The sequence below is a fragment of the Ctenopharyngodon idella genome, chromosome 21 (assembly GCF_019924925.1).
Source record: "Ctenopharyngodon idella isolate HZGC_01 chromosome 21, HZGC01, whole genome shotgun sequence".
Taxonomy (NCBI): Eukaryota; Metazoa; Chordata; class Actinopteri; order Cypriniformes; family Xenocyprididae; genus Ctenopharyngodon; species Ctenopharyngodon idella.
The window spans coordinates 2,134,536-2,157,751 of NC_067240.1; the positions used below are offsets into that span (position 1 = coordinate 2,134,536).

At 39.6% G+C, this 23,216-nt stretch overlaps 1 protein-coding gene across 8 annotated transcripts; it reads right to left on the reverse strand.

Annotated features, from left to right (window-relative positions):
• Window positions 1-7,286: 7,286 nt before the first annotated feature.
• LOC127503430 (trichohyalin-like) lies at window positions 7,287-23,006 on the reverse strand. Of its 8 annotated transcripts, none has more exons than XR_007927087.1 (6): window positions 22,830-23,006; window positions 22,255-22,275; window positions 14,163-15,030; window positions 13,826-13,913; window positions 9,205-9,282; window positions 7,287-8,948 (listed from the first exon to the last, which is right to left on the reverse strand). XR_007927087.1 is itself a non-coding variant. In XM_051877183.1 (5 exons), exons 2-4 carry the CDS (start codon window positions 22,267-22,269, stop codon window positions 9,233-9,235), a joined length of 933 nt encoding a protein of 310 aa, XP_051733143.1. In that variant the 5' UTR covers window positions 22,270-22,275; window positions 22,830-23,006; the 3' UTR covers window positions 7,287-8,948; window positions 9,205-9,232. The 8 variants fall into 8 exon arrangements, 6 of the variants coding, with proteins under 6 accessions (XP_051733143.1, XP_051733144.1, XP_051733141.1 ...); XR_007927088.1 differs by having other exon boundaries at window positions 9,186-9,282; XM_051877183.1 differs by lacking the exon at window positions 13,826-13,913.
• Window positions 23,007-23,216: the final 210 nt, after the last annotated feature.

Sequence of the window (23,216 nt, forward strand, 5' to 3'; positions counted from 1 at the left end):
CATCCTATTATGTTGTGTTTACTGTGATTTGTGCTGCTAGTTTTATTCTGATAAACACCAGATGAATTAATGATTTCAGCTGAAAAGGAAAGTTATTCAGCTGCAGAGCAACTTTGATAAGTTTATGAAGACAAACTTTTTATTTGTAATAATGTGCACTGATGAATTGTTCACAATAAGACCAGGAGCACTAATAAGGTAAATAGAGTCAATATTAAATTCATGTTAATACTTTTATGGTGCCTTTGTGTCCTTTTTGAAGATTGTCAGCTTCAGTTCTCATTCATAATAATTGCATAATAAGGGAAAAAAAAGACCAGGCATAGTTTTGCTCCACAGAAGAACATCGTCATGTGGATTTTAAACAACATGAGGATGAGTAAATGATGACAAAATTTTTATTTTGGGATGAACGGTCCCTTTAATGTTTTGTTTTAATGTAATGCTGCTCATTTTCACTAGATGGTGCTCTTAGATCATAAATCATTAATTTAAAGGGCTCGATCACCCAAAAGTGAAGATTCTTTCACCATTTACTCCCTCTGACATGTTGTTCCAAACCGGTATGACTTATTCCTTTATCCTTTTATTATTTAACCTCCCTAGACTGAAAGTGGACACTTTTATTACAGCTTACTAACTTGGCAATATTGTTGTGTCTCGTAATGAAACACTATGAGCATATCAAATCAATTTCTTTTAAATTGTAATGGTTGTAAGACATGCAGAAGACTTAAACTAATAAAAAAAAAACAATGAAGGCTATTTTATTTAAATTATTATTTTAGTTTGAACGAAACAACTCTCACTGCAACCTAGTCAGTACATCATCTGCATTATGAAGCTTTGTCAATACAGGTTTCCAGTTACAAATTTTAATTTTTAGGGCAGAACATGCAGATCATTTATTTAAATTAAATATATTTACAATTTAAATACACTTTTTTCAACATATATACAAAAACAAAACCTGACTTAATGTGTTTTTTTAATGTGTCTGCTCATTCACAATTTAAACCAAAGCAACAAGCACATTTTTATTACAGGTTTAATTTAAACTGAAGTTTAGTTCCTTGATCAAGGACACAATAATTGATAATGCTGATACAGGACAGATTCATAGGTTTGAAAATCTGTATTCAATCTGACTATTAAATATTATGTGCCAAATGTATTAAGGTAATAATGATGATCCCACGCAGTGAATGGCTCAAGTTGGCAAGTTGTTAATAAGATCATCTAACAACTGTAAACCTGAAAGATTATGAAACAGTTTTAGTTATCCTTCTTACATATGGAAAATAAAAACAAAGTGGTAACTCTCTGCAATAGAAAAATCTTGTTAAATTTAAATTTATACCTTTATATAAGAAAGGTATAACTTTGTTTCAAACATAATGTTGCAGACATTATGCTATGACATTTTGGTTTCTGTATAATTTACAATCTCTGTTTTCATTTACTAATACCGTCTTTAAATCTCTTGGTGTTCAACTGTCCATACACAACAGTCAATAAGATAAGCTATTGCTATCTATCCTTAGCATCTGTCATGTTGGGTGTTTCACACCCTTGTGCGGTCTTCGGGGTCTTTTGAGACCCCAAACGACGTTTGCAAAAAATAAAAAAAATGTTCTCTTTGTCTAAATGGCATGAGACTTTGTACGGTGATTAACACTTTTAAGATCTACAAATAAAAATAAAAAAATTAGGAATGATATCTTGTTTTTATGTTAGTGTAAAAAACAAAGTTACACTCGTGGTCTTCGGGGTCTCTGGAGACCCCAGGCAACAAAATGCAATTTTGTAACAATATAATATCCAATGTAAAAAAACAATGTAATTTTACTCTGTTTATCAATGTTTTTTCTCAACATTTGTGCAGTTTTTGGAGGATTCGTGATATCTTTTAAATTTATATAAATAAATTAAAAAATATTTTTTTAAATAGGTTTTTATGCATAAACAGCTTTTTATGTAAAATTCACTTTATAAAAGGCCCAGATTTCTAACTTTCATTCATGGGGATAACATGGATAATTTGACATGATTTAGTGTAAGATTTTTGCCCATTGTTTGGAAAATGCAGTTATAAAAGTAAAAAAACTATCACTTTTACCAGTAGATGGCTGCAGAGCTCCACTATTTGCTATGTGCTATTTGAATGACTGAAAGACATCTTTTCACAAGTTTTTTTCAGTTGGATTCATATCTAAATGTTATGAAATCACAATTATAACAATAAAAATTACTTTGTCAAAGTTTAGCATTTTTTGTACTGAAAAAAATCAGTTTTTCAATAATAATTTTATAATAAAAATAATCAAATAAATAATTTTTATTTTTGTGTGCGCGCATGTGTGTGTGAGCATGTTTATTTTGTATTGAGGATGTTTTTTGCATTTTTGGAAGTGTGCCACTTCATTTCTGTCTATGTGTGTTGTGCGTTGTTTCTGATTTTGAGAATGGATTTTGTCCAATTTCTAAGCGGGTCTCTGGAGATTACATTATTGATGACATTATTGAAAAACTGATTTTTTTCAGTACAAAAAATGCTAAACTTTGACAAAAAAGTAATTTTTATTGTTATAATTGTGATTTATGAATCCAACTGAAAAAAACTTGTGAAAAGATGTCTTTCAGTCATTCAAATAGCACATAGCAAATAGTGGAGCTCTGCAGCCATCTACTGGTAAAAATGATAGTTTTTTTTACTTTTATAACTGCATTTTCCAAAAGATGGGCAAAAATCTTACACTAAATCATGTCAAATTATCCATGTTATCCCCATGAATGAAAGTTAAAAATCTGGGCCTTTTATAAAGTGAATTTTACATAAAAAGCTGATTTTGCATAAAATCCTATTTAAAAAAATATTTTTTAATTTATTTATATAAATTTAAAAGATATCACAAATCCTCCAAAAACTGCACAAATGTTGAGAAAAAACATTAATAAACAGAGTAAAATTACATTGGTTTTTAAAAAATATATTATATTGTTACAAAATTACATTTTGTTGCCTGGGGTCTCCAGAGACCCTGAAGACCACGAGTGCAGCCCCCAAACGAAGACCGCACAAGGATCTGCTACTGTGTGAGTGTGAGTGTGTGCTACTGAAAGAATTGTTTTCAGTGGTCTTTTCCTGAAGGCATAACAGCAGTCTGATGAAATGAACTACACTTCACTGGAAAAGCCTTAAATTCACCTTTTGTAATCACAATCTTCAGAGAGCATCTAGAGGTGCGTGTTCACTTCCAGACACTAGAAACAGAAGCACACAGTTCATTTTAGGTGCCATATCCTACTGATATTTAATGGGCAAGAAACAGATTGAAGAATCATCTAGACTCACTTGATCCACTGGCTTGTGAATCTTTCTTTCCTCTTTGACCTTCAGACACTAGGAGAAAGGAAACAAAGCATGACACAACTTGTACTTTAGGATGATGCTTGAACTGATGAATACTTACTATCGACAGGTGGCTTATCAATACTGCCCCGTCGCTCATGTTTGAAGGCTCCAGAGTTAGGTGAATCTTCCTTTCTGCTTTTTATCTCTTCCACTTTTTCATCTAGAGGTCTGTCTTTATCTTCTTCAAATACTGGAACAACACATCAGAGAGTTTTATCTAGTGTTTTCACTTGAAACAAATGTTATCTTTAAAGGGATAGTTCACCCAAAAATGAAAATTCTGTCATCATTTACTCCCCCTCAAGTTCTTCCTAACCTGTATGAGTTTCTTTGTTCTGCTGAACACAAAAGAAGATATTTTGAAGAATATGGGTTAACCAAACAGTTGATGGACTCTACTGACTTCCATATATGAAAAAAAAATAAAAAAAATAAATACTATGGAAGTCACTGTTGTCCATCATCTGTTTGGTTACAAACGTTTTTCAAAGTATCTTCTTTTGTGTTCAACAGAACAAAGAAACTCATACAGGTTAGGAACAACTTGAGGTAACTTTTAAATATTAATTTGTACAGAAATAAAAATGCTTTCAGAGGCTTTCCAGCTTCGAAAAGGATGCAAAAGCACCATAAAAGTCCATACAACTCATGTGCTAGATATTTTAAGGACAAATAATATCTTGAATGATAAATTACCACAATTGAAGTTAGTCATTTAAACTCATGAACCAAATCAGACCAGATTATAGTTCATAAACAGAAGATTGGAATAAGTTGTTTGAAGCTGATGCCTTTACATCATCAAAATTCAGTCCCCATTCACTGTACTGCATTGAAAAGTACAAAGACTGCATTGTAGTTAATAGAATTGTTTATATGTGACATGTTTACACAGTTTAGAAATGTATAGAATCAAATAGTTTTTTTGGAAATGTCTTCATTAGTTTAATTGAGGTGACAAACTTCGCATAAGATTATGGATGGTGAATCACTCACAAGCAGGGGAAGTTGACTCTATGCTGCTACGGCGCTCATGTTCTGATCCACTGGTTACACGCTGTTCTCTCTCTTTATGTTCCTCTTCCATGTCTTGTCTATCCAGATCTCCTTGCAGTTTATCCAAAACTGTGGATAGAATTCTATCTTGTGTTGCCACTCCCTGTGTTCCTCTGTCCTCTGCCTCCATCAGTTTCTGCTCTAGCTCACTCTCCTTTGCTCTGAGTTGCTCAACTTTGAACAATACCATCAAGCATGGATAAATACATTTTTTTCCAAGTCTCCAACTGATCATTAAGCTCATCAACAACTGATGAAAATATATTTGTCAAGTTTGTCTCACTGTCTTGACAAGCCTCTAATTCTTTAGTCGATGGATTCTCATGAGCACTTGAAACGCCTGGTTCCACTTCATGCTGACTGTCTTTGGTTTTTAAGGATTTTAAAGTATCAAGCATCAAACATTTCGAAGTGTCAATTTCTTTCTTTAGTTTTTTCTCAGTCTCTCTAAAATTGTTTTCCAATTCATCCTTTTCTTTTAAATGCTGATTTTTTTTTAGATGTAATTTCCTTTATCACTTTCTCCATTTCTGCATATCTTTTCTTTTCCCATGATAAAAATGCTTTTTTCATGGATGACTGAATAAAGAATGTGGGTTTCTTACTTTGTGTCATTCTTTCAGTTTCTATAAACAGACTCTGAACACTTTGTTCATTGTCCTCCAGTGTATAAACCCTTCTCACATACTTCCTGACACTGCTGATCCCTTTTGGTTCGTTTCTCCCAATGTTCAAAACTATAGCATAATCTAAGGCTTCTTTGCCCAATATTTCAGAGATTGTTTTTAAAAGGTCATGTTCCCTCCCAGTCACTTCGCTGTTGCCAGTAACTAATAAAAAGGCATGAGGTCCAGGAAAGACCAGAGATGCATAATCTAGCATTTGATCCTTGATTTTAGATTTGACTCCTGAGGAGAAAGAACACCATGATCTCACGTCACTCATCCAGGTGGAAGGTGTTTTCACCACAGAGATCTTTCTGCCACACACACGACCCTCTCTGTGCCGTGTTTCAGAGTCTGCTCTTTCCGCTCTTTTCCTGAGAATGATGTCACATGCGTGATCCATAAGATCTTCATCACCTCCCAGTATAATAAATCGGAGCTCTGTAGCGGAGCCAGTGGATCCAGTGAATGTTTCATCTGTAGAGAGGTACACTGAGAAAAACAGTAAGTAGAATTTACTCAATTTTTATTTTGCAAGTTTTTGCACAAATATTTTTTAAGTAAATTTCACACACATGGAAATTAAGTAAATCTACTTAACTAAGCTCAGTAAAATTAACAAAGTGAACACATATCTTGGCCTGTTAAATTATACTGAGTAATTTTTACTTAAAAATCTGATGTAATATAATTAAGTAAAACCATTTGCCTTTTTAAATACATTTTACTTGTTTCATGCAGTGCTGGTAATTATTTTAAATTAAATGTTACTCTTATAATGTGACAAAATAATACTGAGACAATGTGAAGTTAAGAGTCATTTATTAAGAAGGAATAACAATTCAAGAAATAACAAGCATTTACAGAAACAATAATTATTAATTAATTATTAGCAATATTAGCAAAAATGTCATTTCCGCAACATGTCTTTACTGCAGCATTTTTAGGTGTTGCGGTAAAGACCTTGCGTTGCAGTAGAGACAAATTCAAGTTTTATTCTGTAATCTAAATATAAACATGCCATATTTGCAACCCTAGATGATAACAAATTTATCTAGTAAGATGAAAGAAATGCAGAGACGTAATGAGAAAGACCCTGACAGATATGAATAGTTATGGGAAAAGAGCATTGAAAAAAGTGCAGATAAACTGACAAATCAGGAAAGAAGACAGTGGAGGATAAACAAAAGAAACCAGAGGACAAAACAAAATACTGAAGGCCTCAAATTAGCTTGTTGTTATAATATAAGTTCATAAAAGTATTAGTTTTTGAAACAAGAAAATCAGTTTAACCCACTCTTTCCTGCAATACCTCTTTGACAAAATACCTTCTGTTGTCTGTTACTGTTTTTCTCTACAGTAACCTATTGTTAAGGTTACATTATTAACATGCGTCATTAATATTGTGTCCTTACCGACACAAGCTGTCATTACTGCAGCAATGATTTATTTGAATTATTAATCAGACTGTTGTAAAAATTATTTTAACTCTTCACTAGAGATGATTTACACATTAAAATGACAATATTTGTCATAAAAAGCTAAATATTTTATCTTTGGCGTGTATTCAAACAATTGATATCTAAGGTTAGCATCAAAATTTTCCATGGCATAAAGAATATCATAAAATACCCTATTTTTAAATTATTTTTTAATATCTGTATTTACAAAAATGGACAAATCTTGAAAGTAACTATGTAAACGTATTTTTTTTTTATAGAAATTAAAAAAGAAAAGTGTATAAAATTACCGTTATTGTAATGTTGCGGTAAGGACATTTTGAAGAAAAGAAGAGATGAAAACCATAAAAAATAAATATGTTCCAGATTAAAATCTTAACATCTACATTCAATTTTGTGTACATTTTTATATGTATTACAGACTGTGATGGTTAAAATTGAAATTCACAGAAGTTGATTTTTTTGAAATTGGGAGTGTCAAAAGTGCCCGTAGTTGCAGAAACACCCTTGGATTAAAGTATCAAGATTCACGTTTAAAGAATGTTTCGGATATTTGGCCTCTGTCATTTTCTACAGCTGATGAAATGATATAAAGCTTCACTGAAACTGGGGTCTGTCCATTCACAAGGGTTAGATGGTTTGTGTCAATGTATTTACAAATAAATAAAAACATAGACATGACAATATTGCTCTGAGTTTAAATGATTTTATTAACTTAAAGCTTTTGCTGATATAAAAAGTCCAAAACAACATAGAAAACATCAGCCTGGCAACAAGACACAGCAACAAATATAACAATACTTATTTCAGACTACAAAAAAACAACAACAACAAAAACACACACACATACACACACAATTGTGTTAACTCTTGTGAATAAAATGTCTTACAGTGCTTTTTTTTTTTTTTTTTTTTCTTCAAAATATAATACTGAATATGGCTTATAATACAATCCTATTTATAGACTTGAATTAAGCTGGACCGGACACTAGTTATCTTGCCAAGAAAGTTTTTTTTTTTTTTTTTTCAATTGCCAGCCATAGAAGAGAAACTGGAATATGTTGTCTTTATGCCAACTATCTGTGTTTCTCTGGAGCAGTACACTAATTTCATGCATTATATACCACTGACTGAAGCTCTAGAAGAAAATAGTGTCATTGTTCAACTGAAGTCAGTTCAGTGTTGATTCAGTTCCATTGTAAAGATCATCAATTATTAAATTAGTTCATTTCATCTATTCAGCAGAAAACAGTGATGCCATCATCCAGCTCAGTTCAGTTTTTATCCAATAGTGTCAGGGCAGTCAAATAATAATATTGTTGAATATTAATTATATTAATGAAATACAAATATTAAGATAAAACATAGGCAATATCTTTTCTCTTTAAGGTTGAGTCACAACAAATCACTGGAACAGAACAGGAAAAAAATCATCCACAGAGCAAACTCAAGCATATATAAACTTCTACTTATAATTCAGTCCTATTTCATCAGCAGAATAAAATGAATAAGAACAAAAATCAAAATGAAAACTCTTCTCTGAAATGTCTGTTTCTGGGAGCTGGGCTAAATGAGTTAACACTGTTTTGGGTCAGACCTTCAGTCACCTCACAGTCACCATCTGCATTCAATAATTTTATCCCTTAAAACTCATCTTTGATCACCAAAATGGCATATTTAAATGTTTTTTTTTTTTCCTGTAAAAAAATATTTATTCATGCCTTAAAATAGCTTGAATGTAACTATTTAGTATAAGCAGAGTATGAATATGCAAATGAGCCCCACCTCCACTCACTCATACAGGCTCGTCTACAAGTCGATGTATCAGAATGGTAATGCGTTTTATATATGCATCGCTCTCTACAACGTTGGACACATAACGGTAATTAATATGATTAGCCTTTTACTTGACTATATTATCCAACAGTTAATAATGTGTTGCTAATGTTACACAAACCATGTTCACATTCGCCATCTCAGAGTCAGACAGCTGCCTTCTAATAATCAGCACCCTTAGAAATGCTTTGAATGTCAGTGAAGAAAGGTATATAGTTCATCATAACATCGTAATATACATCATATACATAATTCACATGCTATATTGCTAATTGTACACGATTGTACATAGTTAATGATATACTAATGCTGCATTCCAAGCGAGGTTGGACGTTTGAATATCCCAAATGTCCCACTTCAGCTCATTATCACTCGTGCCACCGGCCTCGCGCCATTCCCTCACGGCTCTCGCCCGCCCTGCTCGTCACAACACGTCTCACTAAGGTCAGGGTTGTTCGATGTACCCCGAGTACACACAACGACTTTGAGTGGTGTTCCAGGCATTGGCCTTATTTCCTAGAAGGAGGTGGGAAAAATCAAAAATCCAATCTGTCTGGAACGCAGCATAAAGCCTGCTTGCAGGTTGACGGGATTGATTACAAGGAATTGGAAAAAAACATGCAGGTCTACTTTTACATAACTATGATTAACATTTCACATTTAACTAGATGATTTCATGCAAAGCGACTTACACAGTTAGGTATTCAAGTTAAAAGGTTTAAAATACAAATCATTGATCAGTTGATGAATCACTTGATCAGTTGTACTCAACCTTCACTGGAAACCTGGAAAATCTTGCTTCAGTGTCCATTGCAGAGAGTAGCTGGAGGTTTGTGCAAACTTTCAGACACTAATGTAAATAGACAGACAATTTAAGTGTCATAAGGTATTAAGGACATTATTAGTGGACATTTGAAAGCAAATTGAATCGAGAGAGAAGGAAAACCTCCCTGTTTGACCCAAAGCATGCATTGCATAAGTCTATGTGACAATGTTGTGGGGAAGAGAAAGGTTTTCAGTTGATATCAGTGAATAAATTAAGATATGAATGTGTGCTACTCATTTGAATTATTAGGTATGGTGTAAGTTTAAAGGAACACTCCACTTTTTTTGAAAATAGGCTAATTTTCCAACTCCCCTAGAGTTAAACAGTTGAGTTTTACCGTTTTCGAATCCATTCAGCCGATCTCCGGGTCTGGCGGTACCACTTTTAGCATAGCTTAGCATAGTTCATTGAATCTGATTAGACCGTTAGCATCTCGTTAAAAAATGACCAAAGAGTTTTCATTTTTTCCTGTTTAAAACTTGACTCTTCTGTAGTTACATCGTGTACTAAGACCGAAGGAAAATGAAAAGTTGCGATTTTCTAGGCCGATATGGCTAGGAACTATACTGTCATTCCGGCGTAATAATCAAGGAACTTTGCTGCCGTACCATGGGTGCAGCAGGCGCAATGATATTACGCAGCGTCTCTCACAAATGTCTCCATGGTTGCAAGGCACGCTCCCTGTGCAAGCAGGGGGTCACAGGCACTGCGTAATATCATTGCACCTGCTGCAGCCATGGTACGGCAGCAAATTTCCTTGATTATTACGCCGGAATGAGAGTATAGTTCCTAGCCATATCGGCCTAGAAAATCACAACTTTTCATTTTCCGTCGGTCTTAGTACACGATGTAACTACAGAAGAGTCAAGTTTTAAATAGGAAAAATATTGAAACTCTTTGGTCATTTTTGAGCGAGATGCTAACGGTCTAATCAGATTCAATGAACTATGCTAAGCTATGCTAAAAATGGTACCGCCAGACCCAGAGATCGGCTGAATGGATTCGAAAATGGTAAAACCCAACTGTTTAACTCTAGTGGAGATGGAAAATGAGCCTATTTTCAAAAAAAGTGGAGTGTTCCTTTAAAATAGGGTAACATGTTACTTCTTACTTTTAAAAAAATGATGATGTAATGTGTGTTACTCCCAACAATGAGTATCAATATAGATCTACTGTAGTCACTGATAACACTATTCATTATCTAATCTTTGAGGCCTAGTGTGTGGTCTGCCCTCAAAAATGGAAGTCGAGTTTGATGTATCATTGTAACGTTTTAGTCCACAGATGATGAAGATAGACAAAAGGGTTCAAAATAGAAGCATGGTTTATTAAGGAAAATAAACTAAGGTATTCCAATATGAAGAAACACAAACAAACAGCATGCATGGCACAAACAATACCGGACCATGAAATAAATTAACTGAAGGACTTAAATTCACAGGGTGAATGAACTCAATGATGAACAGGTAACAACTAATTAATCAATAACCATGGTAACAAATGAAGAACGGGAATATGGAAAACAGGTAACCAAGGAAATACAAAATAAACATTCATGAAAACAATAAACAAACAGGTGACAGGTGACCGTGACAGAATGGAGGAGTGGATGGTGGAAGGATCCTTGGAGGAGCAGACAGCCAATGAGAGCCCAGAGCGACACAGGAGATGGCCAGGAGGAAGGTGACCCACGGCGAAACTGATGGAGGGAGGAGCCATGATGGAATCTTGAGCCTCACCGACAGAGGTGACGGTGGGAAATGTGCAGACCTAGGCGGTGTCCGATGGATTGAGAGACCAGGTGATAAAGATGGACCAGGAGACCCAGGCGGAGACGTGGTGATGAGCAGCCGAGTTGGAGCCAGAGGACTGAGGTGATGCTGGTGTGAGTGAGGAGAGAAAACAAGCCGGAGTGATGACTGCCTAAGGTGGAGCAGGTGGGACGAGGGAGCCCTGTGGAGCCTAGGGGGCAAGGAGCCAGGGCAGAGTCGACTGGTCGACGAGCTGAGGTGGAGCCAGGGAATCCCCATGCCATGACAGAGCTGGTGATTGAAAGCCCCAGTGCGGATCCGAGTTGCATGGTGGAGCCACTGGAGGAGCCAAAGGGCTGAAGGGAGCCAGTGGAGGCAGGGCCAAAGGAATGGCTGGCTTCGGTGTAGCAGTCAGGGAAAGCAGGCTGGGTTCTAACGTCAATAACATAGACTCGGTACTGGCCAAAAGAGGCGAACCTACATTAAGTGGTGGTCCTAGGCAAAATTAATCAATGAGGCTCTTCTAAAAGATTTTTTTGTTCATATATCTTCGTTACCTAGAGATATAATTATACAACATACAAAAAGTAGTCAAAATAGATCTAAGGCACTGTTTCTACCTGGTATTAAGATGCATTTTGGTCGATCGGATCACAAGTGGACTAGGGAAACACATATCCATTTACACCTGGTGTTTTAATCCGTCTCTTTTGTCCATTTTCAACTACTTCTGTCCTGATTTCTTTGAGGGGAGGGTCTATGGGCAGGTTAATATACTTTTTTCAGATCTTTTGATCTAATTGACAAAATAAGTTTGCGCAATTTATAATGTGCCCAGAGATGACAGAAAACATACGGAGAGCATTAGCTTTCCTTTCAATTCTGACAGCCAGAAGACATGTTGCACGCTTAGAGTGTGTGTTAGAAATCAGGAATGGTGAGAGAACATTGTGGTTGGTACGTTTTCATCTTCAAACCAAACTTGGGTCTCCAGCTGACAGTTTAAATCCCGTCTGGCTAGCGCACTTCCCATAATGTAGGCAGTTGTAACAGAAGTCCACTGAAGGCGAGTGTTGAGAACCCATGTGCAGTATTTATTAAACAGAAACATGAACTAAATACAAAACAAAGACGTGGCTTTACTTAAAAAAAACTTGAACAGAAACACACTCACAAACAGTGGATTACAGGGAACAAAGCTAGAACAGAGAACAATGAAACATGAGGGCTATTTATACAAAGAGACTAATGACAAACAAGGAACACCTGTGAACAATCAAGACAATGAACCATTTACAGAACAGAACTGATAACCACATGACTAATTCAACCAATGAGAACATAACACATGAGACAAGGGAAGCACATGACATGATCTCATGAGGAGCTGGGAATCACATGACAACATGGCAAACAAGGAAACAAACAAAGCAATGAAACATGAAGCATGAACAAAATAAACCATGAACACAAAACCAAAACTATATGTGACAGCGTGTGGCTGTTTGACCACATTTGACCACATGAGCATTTACACTACAAAAGCAATCCGGTCTAATGCGTTTTCGACTACCTCTGGAAGTGGTCGAAAGTGGACAAGCACAAAACGTTTTAGACCTCGTTTACACCTGTATTTAGCGTCGTCCACTTGTGATTTGACTGACCAAAACTCTTGATACCAGGTGGAAACAGGGCCTAACAGAACATAAATTGTTTATTTTTTTTACAACATTAAAGGGCTTATTTTTTTAAATACTGAGTCATTGTTCTGATGTAGAATCTGGAAGTGCTGCACTGTATGTAAAACGCAAAGTGTAGGAGACTGACAGGGGAGAGAAGAAATTGTTGAATAAAGTCATTATTTTTGTTGTGTTTTTGCATACAAAAAGTATTCTCGTCACTTCATAAAATTAAGATCGAACCACTGAAGTCACATGGACTATTTTAACGATGTTTTAACTGACTTTCTGGGTCTTGAAAGTGGTAATTAAATTGCTGTCTATGGAGGGGTCAGAGAGCTCTCGAATTTTATCAAAATATCTTAATTTATTTTCTGAAGACGAAAGAAAGGTCTTACAGGTGTGGAACGACATGAGGGTGAGTAATTAATGACAGAATTTTCATTATTGGGTAAACTAAAGAGTTAACCCAAATATGAAAATTATCCCAGACTCTTTCTCCAGAACTGACTCACATACAGCTATTACCGGAAGCTATAGAATATAATTTATAAAGTTATAAATATGGATATTTTTCTTACAAAAACACATCACTTCAGAAGGCCATTATTAACCCCCTGGAGCCGTATGGATTACTTTTATGATGGCTCTCTTATGATGGAGGCTTCCCACAGGAAGGAAGCAAGACACACAGTACCAAAACTTGCCAAGCGGTGGCGCTGGTGATGTGCACATCATTTGGTACCACCTATTCCATTTCAGCCTGCATTAATACATGCTAACACTACATAATACATACTGCTGCTAAGTGCTAACCCTAGCTAACCAGTTTTTCAGTAACCCTATTACCAGTAATTCATCATCATGCAAATAATTAAGCTGAAATTAACAATGAAAAGATTTTTTTTGTCATTATTATCATTCATCGCCAGTGGCCATGAAGAACAGACTGTGCTGGAAGGGACCAATGGCAATGAAAAACACTCTGTGCTCTGTAGGACTTCCATAGGCAGAAGAGGTTTGTGGGTGGGGATCAGGGTGGGAAGCACTACCTCCGTCCCCAGCCTATAAACCAGTCCTCTTCTTTCAATTCCACTAATATACCCACTGGCCAAATGTAATGGCCAGCTCACACACCTGGTCAGCCGGGAGCTCAGACTCTTCCTCCGGGACAGACGAGGCTGCTGGCTCTGGCTCTGTTGCGGGCACTGAATGAACTGAAGGACTTAAATACAGAGGGTGAATGAACTCAATGACGAACAGGCGACTTTTGACATAATTAATCAATAACCATGGTAACAAATGAAGAGCGGGAAAATAGGAGGTAGCAGGTAACCAAGGAAATACAAACTAAAAGCTCATCAAAACAAAAAACAAACAAGCAGACCGTGACAACTGTAAGAAATTATAATTATTTGATGATCCTCTACCATCGCATGCAGCAATCAGAACACATAAATAATAAAATTCTTACAGTTAGGATGCAGTAATTCATTGCTGCTACTTCGCACAGGTTTCAGTCCTCCAGCCCTTCTATCCAGTTCACTCTCTCTTCTATCCAGTTCTTTCTCTCCATCTTCTATATTCCGGCACCATGGTATTATATCCCGGTCCATTAGTCTTTTATCCAGTTCACTCTCTCTTCTATCCAGTTCTTTCTCTCTTCTATCCAGTTCTCTCTCTTTTCTATCCAGTTCTCTCTCTCTTCTATCCAGTTTTTTCTCTCTCCTCTCCAGTTCTCTCTCTCTTATCTCCAGTATTCTGTCTCTTCTCTCCTGTTTTATCTCTGTAATATCTGGTTCCATCACTCTTTTCTCCAGATCTATCTCTCTAATATCTGGTTCTTTCTCTCTTCTCTCCAGTTCTTTCTCTCTAATATTTGGCTCCATCTCTCTTCTCACCAGTTCTGTATCTGTAATATCCGGTTCTTTTTCTCTTCTCTCCAGTTCTTTCTCTCTAACATTTGGTTCCATCACTCTTATATTTGGTTCCATCACTTTTTTCTCCAGTTCTGTATCTCTAATATCTGGTTCCATCTCTCTTCTCTCCAGTTCCATCTCTCTTCTATATAGTTCCATATACAGGTCCATCAGACTTCTCTCCAGTTCTATATCTCTAATATCTGGTTTCATTGCTATTTTCCTCTCTCTTATTAAGCAGCACATGGATGGTCTATCCAGGTCCATCAGTCTTTCATCCATTTCTATCTCTCTTCTCTTCAGTTCTTTTTCTTTTCTCTCCAGGTCTCTCTCTCCATCTGGTTCCATCAGGGTTTTATCCAGTTCCATCTCTGGTTCTCTCTCTCTTTCTTCAGTTCTTGAATGTGGCTGTATGTTGCTTGACTATATGATGATACAATGATTACAATTGTATTTTTAAAAGTCTTTTTACATGTTGCTTCTCACAGATTCTTTTACATTTACATTAATTAATTCATAGGGAAAATCATGCTTTTATCCAAAGTGACTTACAGTTGTCACAGACACGCCAGGCTCCATCACCCACCAATCACAGCGCACTCCAACTCTGGAATACTGATCACAAGCACCTGCACCTCATCAGCGCACTCATCACCTCCACCATAAAAGACACTCACACACAATCAGTCACTGTCCGGTCTCGTTCGCATCTAGACATACCTACATGCTTACCTCAAGGACTCCCAACTACCTACTTACCTGTCTCCAGCGTCTTCAAGTATCTCCTCGTGTTCCCAGTCTGTGTGTGAGAGTCTCCACTCTTCAGCCAAGCTCATTCACCACCGTCTTCCAGGATCTTCACCTAATCAACACAAAAGGACAGTATCATCATCTTTCATTTCACCATTCACCTGCAAGTTACGCCTTATACTCACCTGCACTACTGTTTACTCTGCTGTTGTTCAATAAAGTCACCATCTCTGCCATCTTCTGTCTCCGACCCTTCTGTATTGTAACAGAAGACTGGACCAACACCGCCGAACAACAGCATGAGCCACCAGGATCCTTTTCAAGAGCTTGTTGACGCTTTGCGCCGAGCACTCACCGTCAATCCGACTTCACCTCCGCCAGCGATCACATCCGTCAACACAACCACCACTCCTTCACCTCCCGTGCACGCCAGTCCCATGGCCAAACCAGCGCCCTACTCTGGATCAGCGAAGGATTGCAGCGGATTCCTCCTGCAATGTGCGCTGGTCCTAGAGATGCAACCGCACTATTACCCCACTGACACCTCTTAGGTAGCGTTCATAATTTCACAGTTACAAGGCAAAGCACTTCAATGGGGCGATTCCATCTGGTCCCAAAACAACCCTGTCACCCAGTCCTACTCTGGTTTCGTCGCTCATTTCTTGGAGGTCTTCGGAAGGCCTGCAACCGACTCCTCAATTGGTGAGAAACTGTACAATTTGAAACAGGGTTCAATGTCAGTGAATGATTATGCTTTGCAATTCAGAACGTTAGCAGCTTCGAGTGGCTGAAACAAACAGGCTCTGATAACAACTTACCGTTTGGACCAACTAAGGTTTGGACCAACTAAGGTTTGGACCCTCGAGTGCGGTTGCATCTCGCTGCATACGAGGATTCCATCGGGAACGGTTCATCCAACTCTCCATCCGCTTCGCCACTTGTATGCAGTCGTGTCTTGAAGAACACCAGGGCCAGTCGCTATTTAACATCGCTCCCCGCCGACCAGAATCCGTCAGCCCGCCAGAACCAGCCCACGAACCCATGCTCCTGGAGAATTCTCGGCTCACCCTTTCTGAACGGCAGAGGCGGCTGACCCAGAATCTGTGCCTGTACTGTGCTTCTCCTGGGCATGTAATCTCCACATGCCCAATCCGTCCTCCTCGTCCCATGGTGAGTGCCATCATTCCCTCGATAACTAAGATGAAACCACTCGCCACTGTTGTAAACCTTACTGCTGCTGATGTTTCCCTTCCAGTGGTCGCACTCCTCGATTCTGGGTCAGCAGGCAACTTCATCTCCGGCACCCTCTGCTGGCGACTCAAGCTCAAGCACATGGCCACGCCGTCTACCTACCAGATCCACTCAGTGACCTCTCAGCAGGAAATCTGTACATCGGTGCGTCGGGCCCATCCAGTTGCAAGTGGGAATCCTCCATGTGTAACAGTTACATCTGCTGGTTCTGGAGGAATCCACCGCTGATGTGATACTAGGGCGTCCCTGGTTGGAGCAGCACAACCCAGTCATCTCCTGGAAGACCGGCGAGATCCTGAAGTTGGGCGACACATGCTTCTCCAGCTGTTTCTCTGAGCTTCCTGTTCCTCCGTCTCCTCGTCCTGAACATCTCTCAGTCTGTGCCACTTCCATCGAGAGCCCCATCGAGAAACGCTCCGTGGATGTTCCATCATGTTACGCCCCCTTCAGCGACGTCTTCTGCCCTCAACGAGCTTCCAAGCTGCCTCCACACCGGCCATGGGACTGCGCCATCGACCTGCTTCTGGGTGAGTCAGTGCCAAGGGGTAAAATCTACCCCTTATCAATCCCGGAGGAGAAGGCCATGGAGGAATACATCAAAGAGGCCCTGGCGCAAGGTTACATCCGCCCGTCTACTTCCCCTGCTGCTTCGAGTTTCTTCTTTGTGGCAAAAAAGGACAGAGGCTTGCGGCCCTGCATCGACTACAGAGCACTCAACAATATCACCGTCAAATTCCGCTATCCCAGCTGCCCTGGAACATCTCCGTGGTGCCACTGTCTTCACCAAGTTGGACCTCCGCAGCGAGTACAACCACATCCGGATACGTGAGGGGACGAGTGGAAGACCGCCTTCGTCACACCCACCGGCCACTATGAATACCTCATTATGCCGTATGGCCTGGTCAACGCCCCCTCTGTATTCCAGGACTTCATCCATGAGGTGCTCCGGGAGTTCCTCCACAAGTTTGTGTTGGTGTACATCGATGATATCCTCATCTACTCCCGGAGCTTGGCCGAACATCGCCACCACGTTGCGGAGGTCCTGAAACGCCTGAGGGAGTTCCATCTCTTCCTGAAAGCTGAAAAGTGCTCTTTCCATCAACCCTCAGTGCAGTTCCTTGGCTATAACATCGACAGCAGTGGCATCCGGATGGACGAGAGGAAGGTGGACGCCATCAGGAACTGGCCCACTCCATCCACTATCAAAGAACTCCAGCGTTTCCTCGGCTTTGCCAACTTCTGCCGCCGCTTCATCAAGAACTACAGCTCCATTACCGGTCCACTCACAAGCCTACTCCGCCACAAGCCCAAGTCTCTGTCCTGGACAGCAGCTGCCACCACCGCATTCAACACCCTGAAGGAAGCCTTCACCACCGCTCCACTCCTCATCCACCCTGATCCCGACCTATCCTTCGTTGTGGAAGTGGATGCCTCCACCACTGGAGTTGAGGCGGTGTTATCTCAGCAGCAGGGGACACCGAGTAGACTCCATCCATGTGCCTTCTTCTCCCGCAAGCTCAACCCGGCAGAGACCAACTACGACATCGGTAACAGGGAGCTACTCGCCATCAAGCTCGCCCTTGAAGAGTGGAGGCATTGGCTGGAGGGAGCCAAACACCCCTTTCTTGTACTCACCGACCATAAAAACCTGGAGTATCTCCGAGCAGCCAAGAGGTTAAACCCCAGGCAAGCACGCTGGGCATTATTTTTCACGCGCTTTAAGTTTACCATCTCCTACCTTCCAGGGGTCAAGAACGTTGAGACCGACGCCCTGTCTCGCCTACACACCCCAGAAGAAAGACCCGAGGAACCTGAATCCATCCTTCCTGAGACCCTCATTGTCAGTCCTATCTCCTGGTCAGAAAAGACCATGCCCTCCTCCAATGCCTCCGCCAACACTCCGCCGGGTTGCCCACCGGGCTTGCAGTACACCACCAGAGCACGGCGCACTCCACTCATCCACACTGCCCACACGTCACTAGGCACTGGCCACCCGGGGGTCAATGAGACCCTCTCGTTGCTGAAGGAACGCTTCTGGTGGCCCAACATGGCCTCCGACGTCAGAAGGTACGTGCAGGGAATGCGCCATCTCGAAGAGCCCTCGCCACCTTCCAGCCGGCAAGCTCCTTCTGCTGCCCGTTCCTAACCGTCGCTGGTCACACCTAGGAGTCGACTTCATCACTGACCTCCCAGCCTCTAATAACTGTACCTGCATCCTAGTCATTGTGGACAGATTTTCCAAATCCTTGAGACTGATCCCCCTAACTGGACTACCCACTGCTATGCAGACAGCGGAGCTCATGTTTAACCACGTGTTCCGATACTACGGTATCCCTGAAGACATTGTCTCCGACAGAGGACCTCAATTCGTTTCTTGAGTATGGAGAGCATTCTTCTCGTTCCTAGGTGTGACCGTCAGTCTGACATTGGGCTACCATCCCCAGTTGAACGGGCAGACGGAGAGGAAGATCCAGGAGATTGGTCGCTTCCTCCGTACCTTCTGTCACGGCCACCAGGACTCTTGGAGCCAGTATCTGGGTTGGGCTGAGTACGCACAGAACTCCCTGCGCCAACCATCTACTGGACTCACCCCTTTCCAGTGCGTACTCGGATACCAACCCCCACTGTTCCCCTGGTCCGGGGAACCATCTGACATACCATCGGTAGATTACTGGTTCTGAGAGAGCGAGAGGGTCTGGGACTCAGCACACTATCAGCTACATGGCAGCCGACCTTCGACGTTCCAACGCCCCTGCCTACCAACCTGGACAGAAGGTCTGGCTGTCAACCAGGGACATCAGGCTGCGTCTGCCCTGCCGGAAGCTGAGTCCCAGGTTCATTGGCCCGTTCACCATCACCAAGCAAGTCAACCCGGTCACGTACCAACTCCAGCTCCCACCTCAGTACCGCATTCACCCTACTTTCCATGTGTCACTTCTGAAGCCTCACCACCCTTATGTTCCTCTATCCACAGAGCCTGACGTAGCAGCAGCCGAACCCCCCCTTCCACTCATCCTGGATGACGGTGCAGCCTACGAGGTGCGTGAGATCTTGGACTCCCGGCGCTGTGGTGGCCAGCTGGAATATCTAGTGGACTGGGAAGGCTACGGCCCCGAGGAGCGCTCTTGGGTCTCCAGAAATTACATACTTGACCCCAACCTGCTTCACACCTTCCACGCAGCCCATCCCGACAGACCTGCCCTATGTGGAAGAGGACGGCCACCACGACGTCGGGGTCCTCGGCCCTCAGGAGCAGGCCGTGGAGGGGGGGGTACTGTCACAGACACGCCAGGCTCCATCACCCACCAATCACAGTGCACTCCATCTCCGGAATACTGATCACACGCACCTGCACCTCATCAGCGCACTCATCACCTCCACCATAAAAGACACTTACACACATTCAGTCACTGTCCGGTCTCGTTCGCATCTAGACATACCTACATGCTTACCTCAAGGACTCCCAACTACCTACTTACCTGTCTCCAGCGCTTTCAAGTATTTCCTCGTGTTCCCAGTCTGTGTGTGAGTGTCTCCAGTCTTCAGCCAAGCTCATTCACCACCGTCTTCCAGGATCTTTACCTAATCAACACAAAAGGACAGTATCATCATCTCTCATCTCACCATTCACCTGCAAGTTACACCTTATACTCACCTGCACTACTGTTTACTCTGCTGTTGTTCAATAAAGTCACCATCTCTGCCATCTTCTGTCTCCGACCCTTCTGTATTGTAACAACAGTGAATTCAATGTATATATTTTTATCTGTTTACTGGAAACAGACATTGTCACTGAACCTGTGAACTTGTCTCTAGTGTAATGCCCTTTAGTTGAGCTAACGGGACGCTTCTCATGCTTTGGAAACATACAGCTTCATTTTTATATCTTCTAATTCTGTCAGTTTTTCAGCATCAGATTCTTCATCAGATTCTTAAAATATGTTTTTGCATTTGTGAAACACTCCAAATGTTTTGTGAAAAAGAAGTTCTATTTGCTTTTGATGGGATGTGACATGCTGTTTGCATCAGATGAAGACATGGTGTTAGGCTCATACAGTGGCAAGAAAAAGTATGTGAACCACTTGCAGAATCTGTGAAAATGTTAATAATTTTAACAAAATAAGGGAGATAATACGAAATGCATGTAATTTTTTATTTAGTACTGTCCTGAGTAAGATATTTTACATAAAAGATGTTCACATATAATCCACTAGACAAAAAAAATAGCTGAATTTATTAAAATAACCCCATTCATAAGTATGTGAACCATTGATTCTTAATACTGTGTGTGGTTACCTGGATGATCCACGACTGTGATGGTTGTTCATGAGTCCCTTGTTTGTCCTGAGCAGTTAAACTGAGCTCTGTTCTTCAGAAAAATCCTCCAGGTCCTGCAGATTCTTCAGTTTTCCAACATTTTTTGTATATTTGAACCCTTTCCAGCAGTGACTGAATGATTTTGAGATCCGTCTTTTCACACTGAGGACAACTGAGGGACTCAAACACAACTATTAAAAAAGGTTCAAACATTCACTGATGCTCCAGAAGGAAACAGGATGCATTAAGAGACGGGGGTGAAAACATTTGGAATTTGAAGATCAAGGTAAATTGTATTTAATTTGTCTTCCAGGAAACATGCAAGTATTTTCTGTTGCTTCTGAAGGGCAGTACTAAATGAAAAAAAAAATGATATTCAAGCGAAATAAGAAAAATTTGGACCTCTTCATCCTGTTTAAAAGTTTTCACCCCCGACTCTTAATGCATCATGTTTCCTTCTGGAGCATCAGTGAATGTTTGAACCTTTTTTATTAGTTGTGTTTGAGTCCCTCAGTTGTCCTCAGTGTGAAAAAATGGATCTCAAAATCATTCAGTCACTGCTGGAAAGGGTTCAAATATGCAAAAGAAGGTGGAAAACTGAAGAATTTTTGGGACCTGGAGATTTTTTCTGAAGAACAGAGCTCAGTTTAACTGCTCAGAACAAACAAGGGACTCATGAACAACCATCACAAAACAAACAAACAGTCGTAGATCATCCAGGTAACCACACACAGTATTAAGAATCAATGGTTCACAAACTTTTGAACTGGGTCATTTTAATAAATTCAGCTATTATTTTGTCTTATGGATTATATGTAAACATCTTTTATGTAAAATATCTTACTCAGGACAGTACTAAATAAAAAATAGCATGCATTTTGTATTATCTCCCTTATTTTGTTAAAATTTTGCACATTTTCACAGATTCTGCAAGTGTTTCACATACTTTTTCTTGCCACTGTATATTCCATGTTCCATATTCAATATATTCCACCTAAACCTCAAAAGCAGCCATTATGTCAGCAGCAATGAAGAATGAATTCAGGAAAATTAAGCTACTTTAAAAGTGTCTCAATCTACCTGAATTCACCCTACATAAGTAACTTTAAAAGTTTAATAACACATAGGCCTATTCCTCATTTGTAAGTCACAATGGATCAAAGCATCTGCTAAATGAACAAATGTAAAAGTAAAGTGTCACAACTTTTTATTGTTATTATAAACAAATGCATCATCTATGAATGTGAATTACTTATGAAGATCATAAAGCTGAATTATGGTAATGGCATCAAATGTTTATATTATATATTTTTTTAAAATATGACTCACCTCTGCTGCCCCCATTTTTACCTGCAAGTAAAAATACAGTCATGTAACAATGATTTTTGTCTGATATTTCAACAGTCCATTCAGTTGAGCAGGATAATTATAATAATAAAATATCCTTGGTTTTTCCAAGATTTTTCCACTGTATGAAACAACACTTTATATATATATATATATATATATATATATAAAAGGCTAATAATCCCAAATCTCAAAATTAACCAGTGCAAGAATGAACAATGTTTTTGCATATAGTGTCTTGCCTTAATTATAGTTATTGAAATATGTCATTTGGCCTTGCTGAATTGAAGCAGTCTATTTATGTTTCTATAGGCTCATAAATAACTAAGCATTATAGGCCTATCCTTTCTCTAATTCATAACTATCCCCTCTCAATAACTCTTGCAAGATCTGGCAACACTGCGCTTCGGATAATTTTCCTGTAAACAAACTCTATGAACAAGAATTAGCAAAAATGGCTATTTAGAAAAACCATCTATAAAATAGTCTACACGCCCATAACAAACCCGAAACAAATATCTCTTCGAAATTAAAGTAAAAGGAAATGCTGATCTTGCCTGTTATGAGGAACGCACCCGGAGGATCCCGAGCAGCAGCCTGATTCTGTGTAATGTTTATCCTATTTTAACTATATACAGTCTAAGTTATGTGTGTGTTCAATGCCTAATAAACTCTCTCGGTGCACGACTATATTCGCCAGTCACTGCCAGATTTCGACTGCCCTCCGCGTGCACGCGCATGACGTCACTGTGGCCGAATGACTAGGCTATAATCAAACAGAAACGTTTTTTCATTTGTTTTGGAGTTGTCCTTATTCAAAACATTTTTGGTTAGATTTCTGCTCTTTTGTTAGAGATCATATTATGCCCAGCTTTCAACTTTGTTTTGAAAATATTTTTTTAGATTTATTTTCTTACGACGTCATTCCATAAGGATTATTATTT

Excerpts from the sequence above, each read along its gene's own strand:
- LOC127503430 (XM_051877179.1), bottom strand. Across the intron at positions 13,914-14,162 it reads TGAATTACTGCATCCTAACT|TCCTTCAGTTCATTCAGTGC; the intron begins GTAAGAATTTTA and ends TCTGTATTTAAG.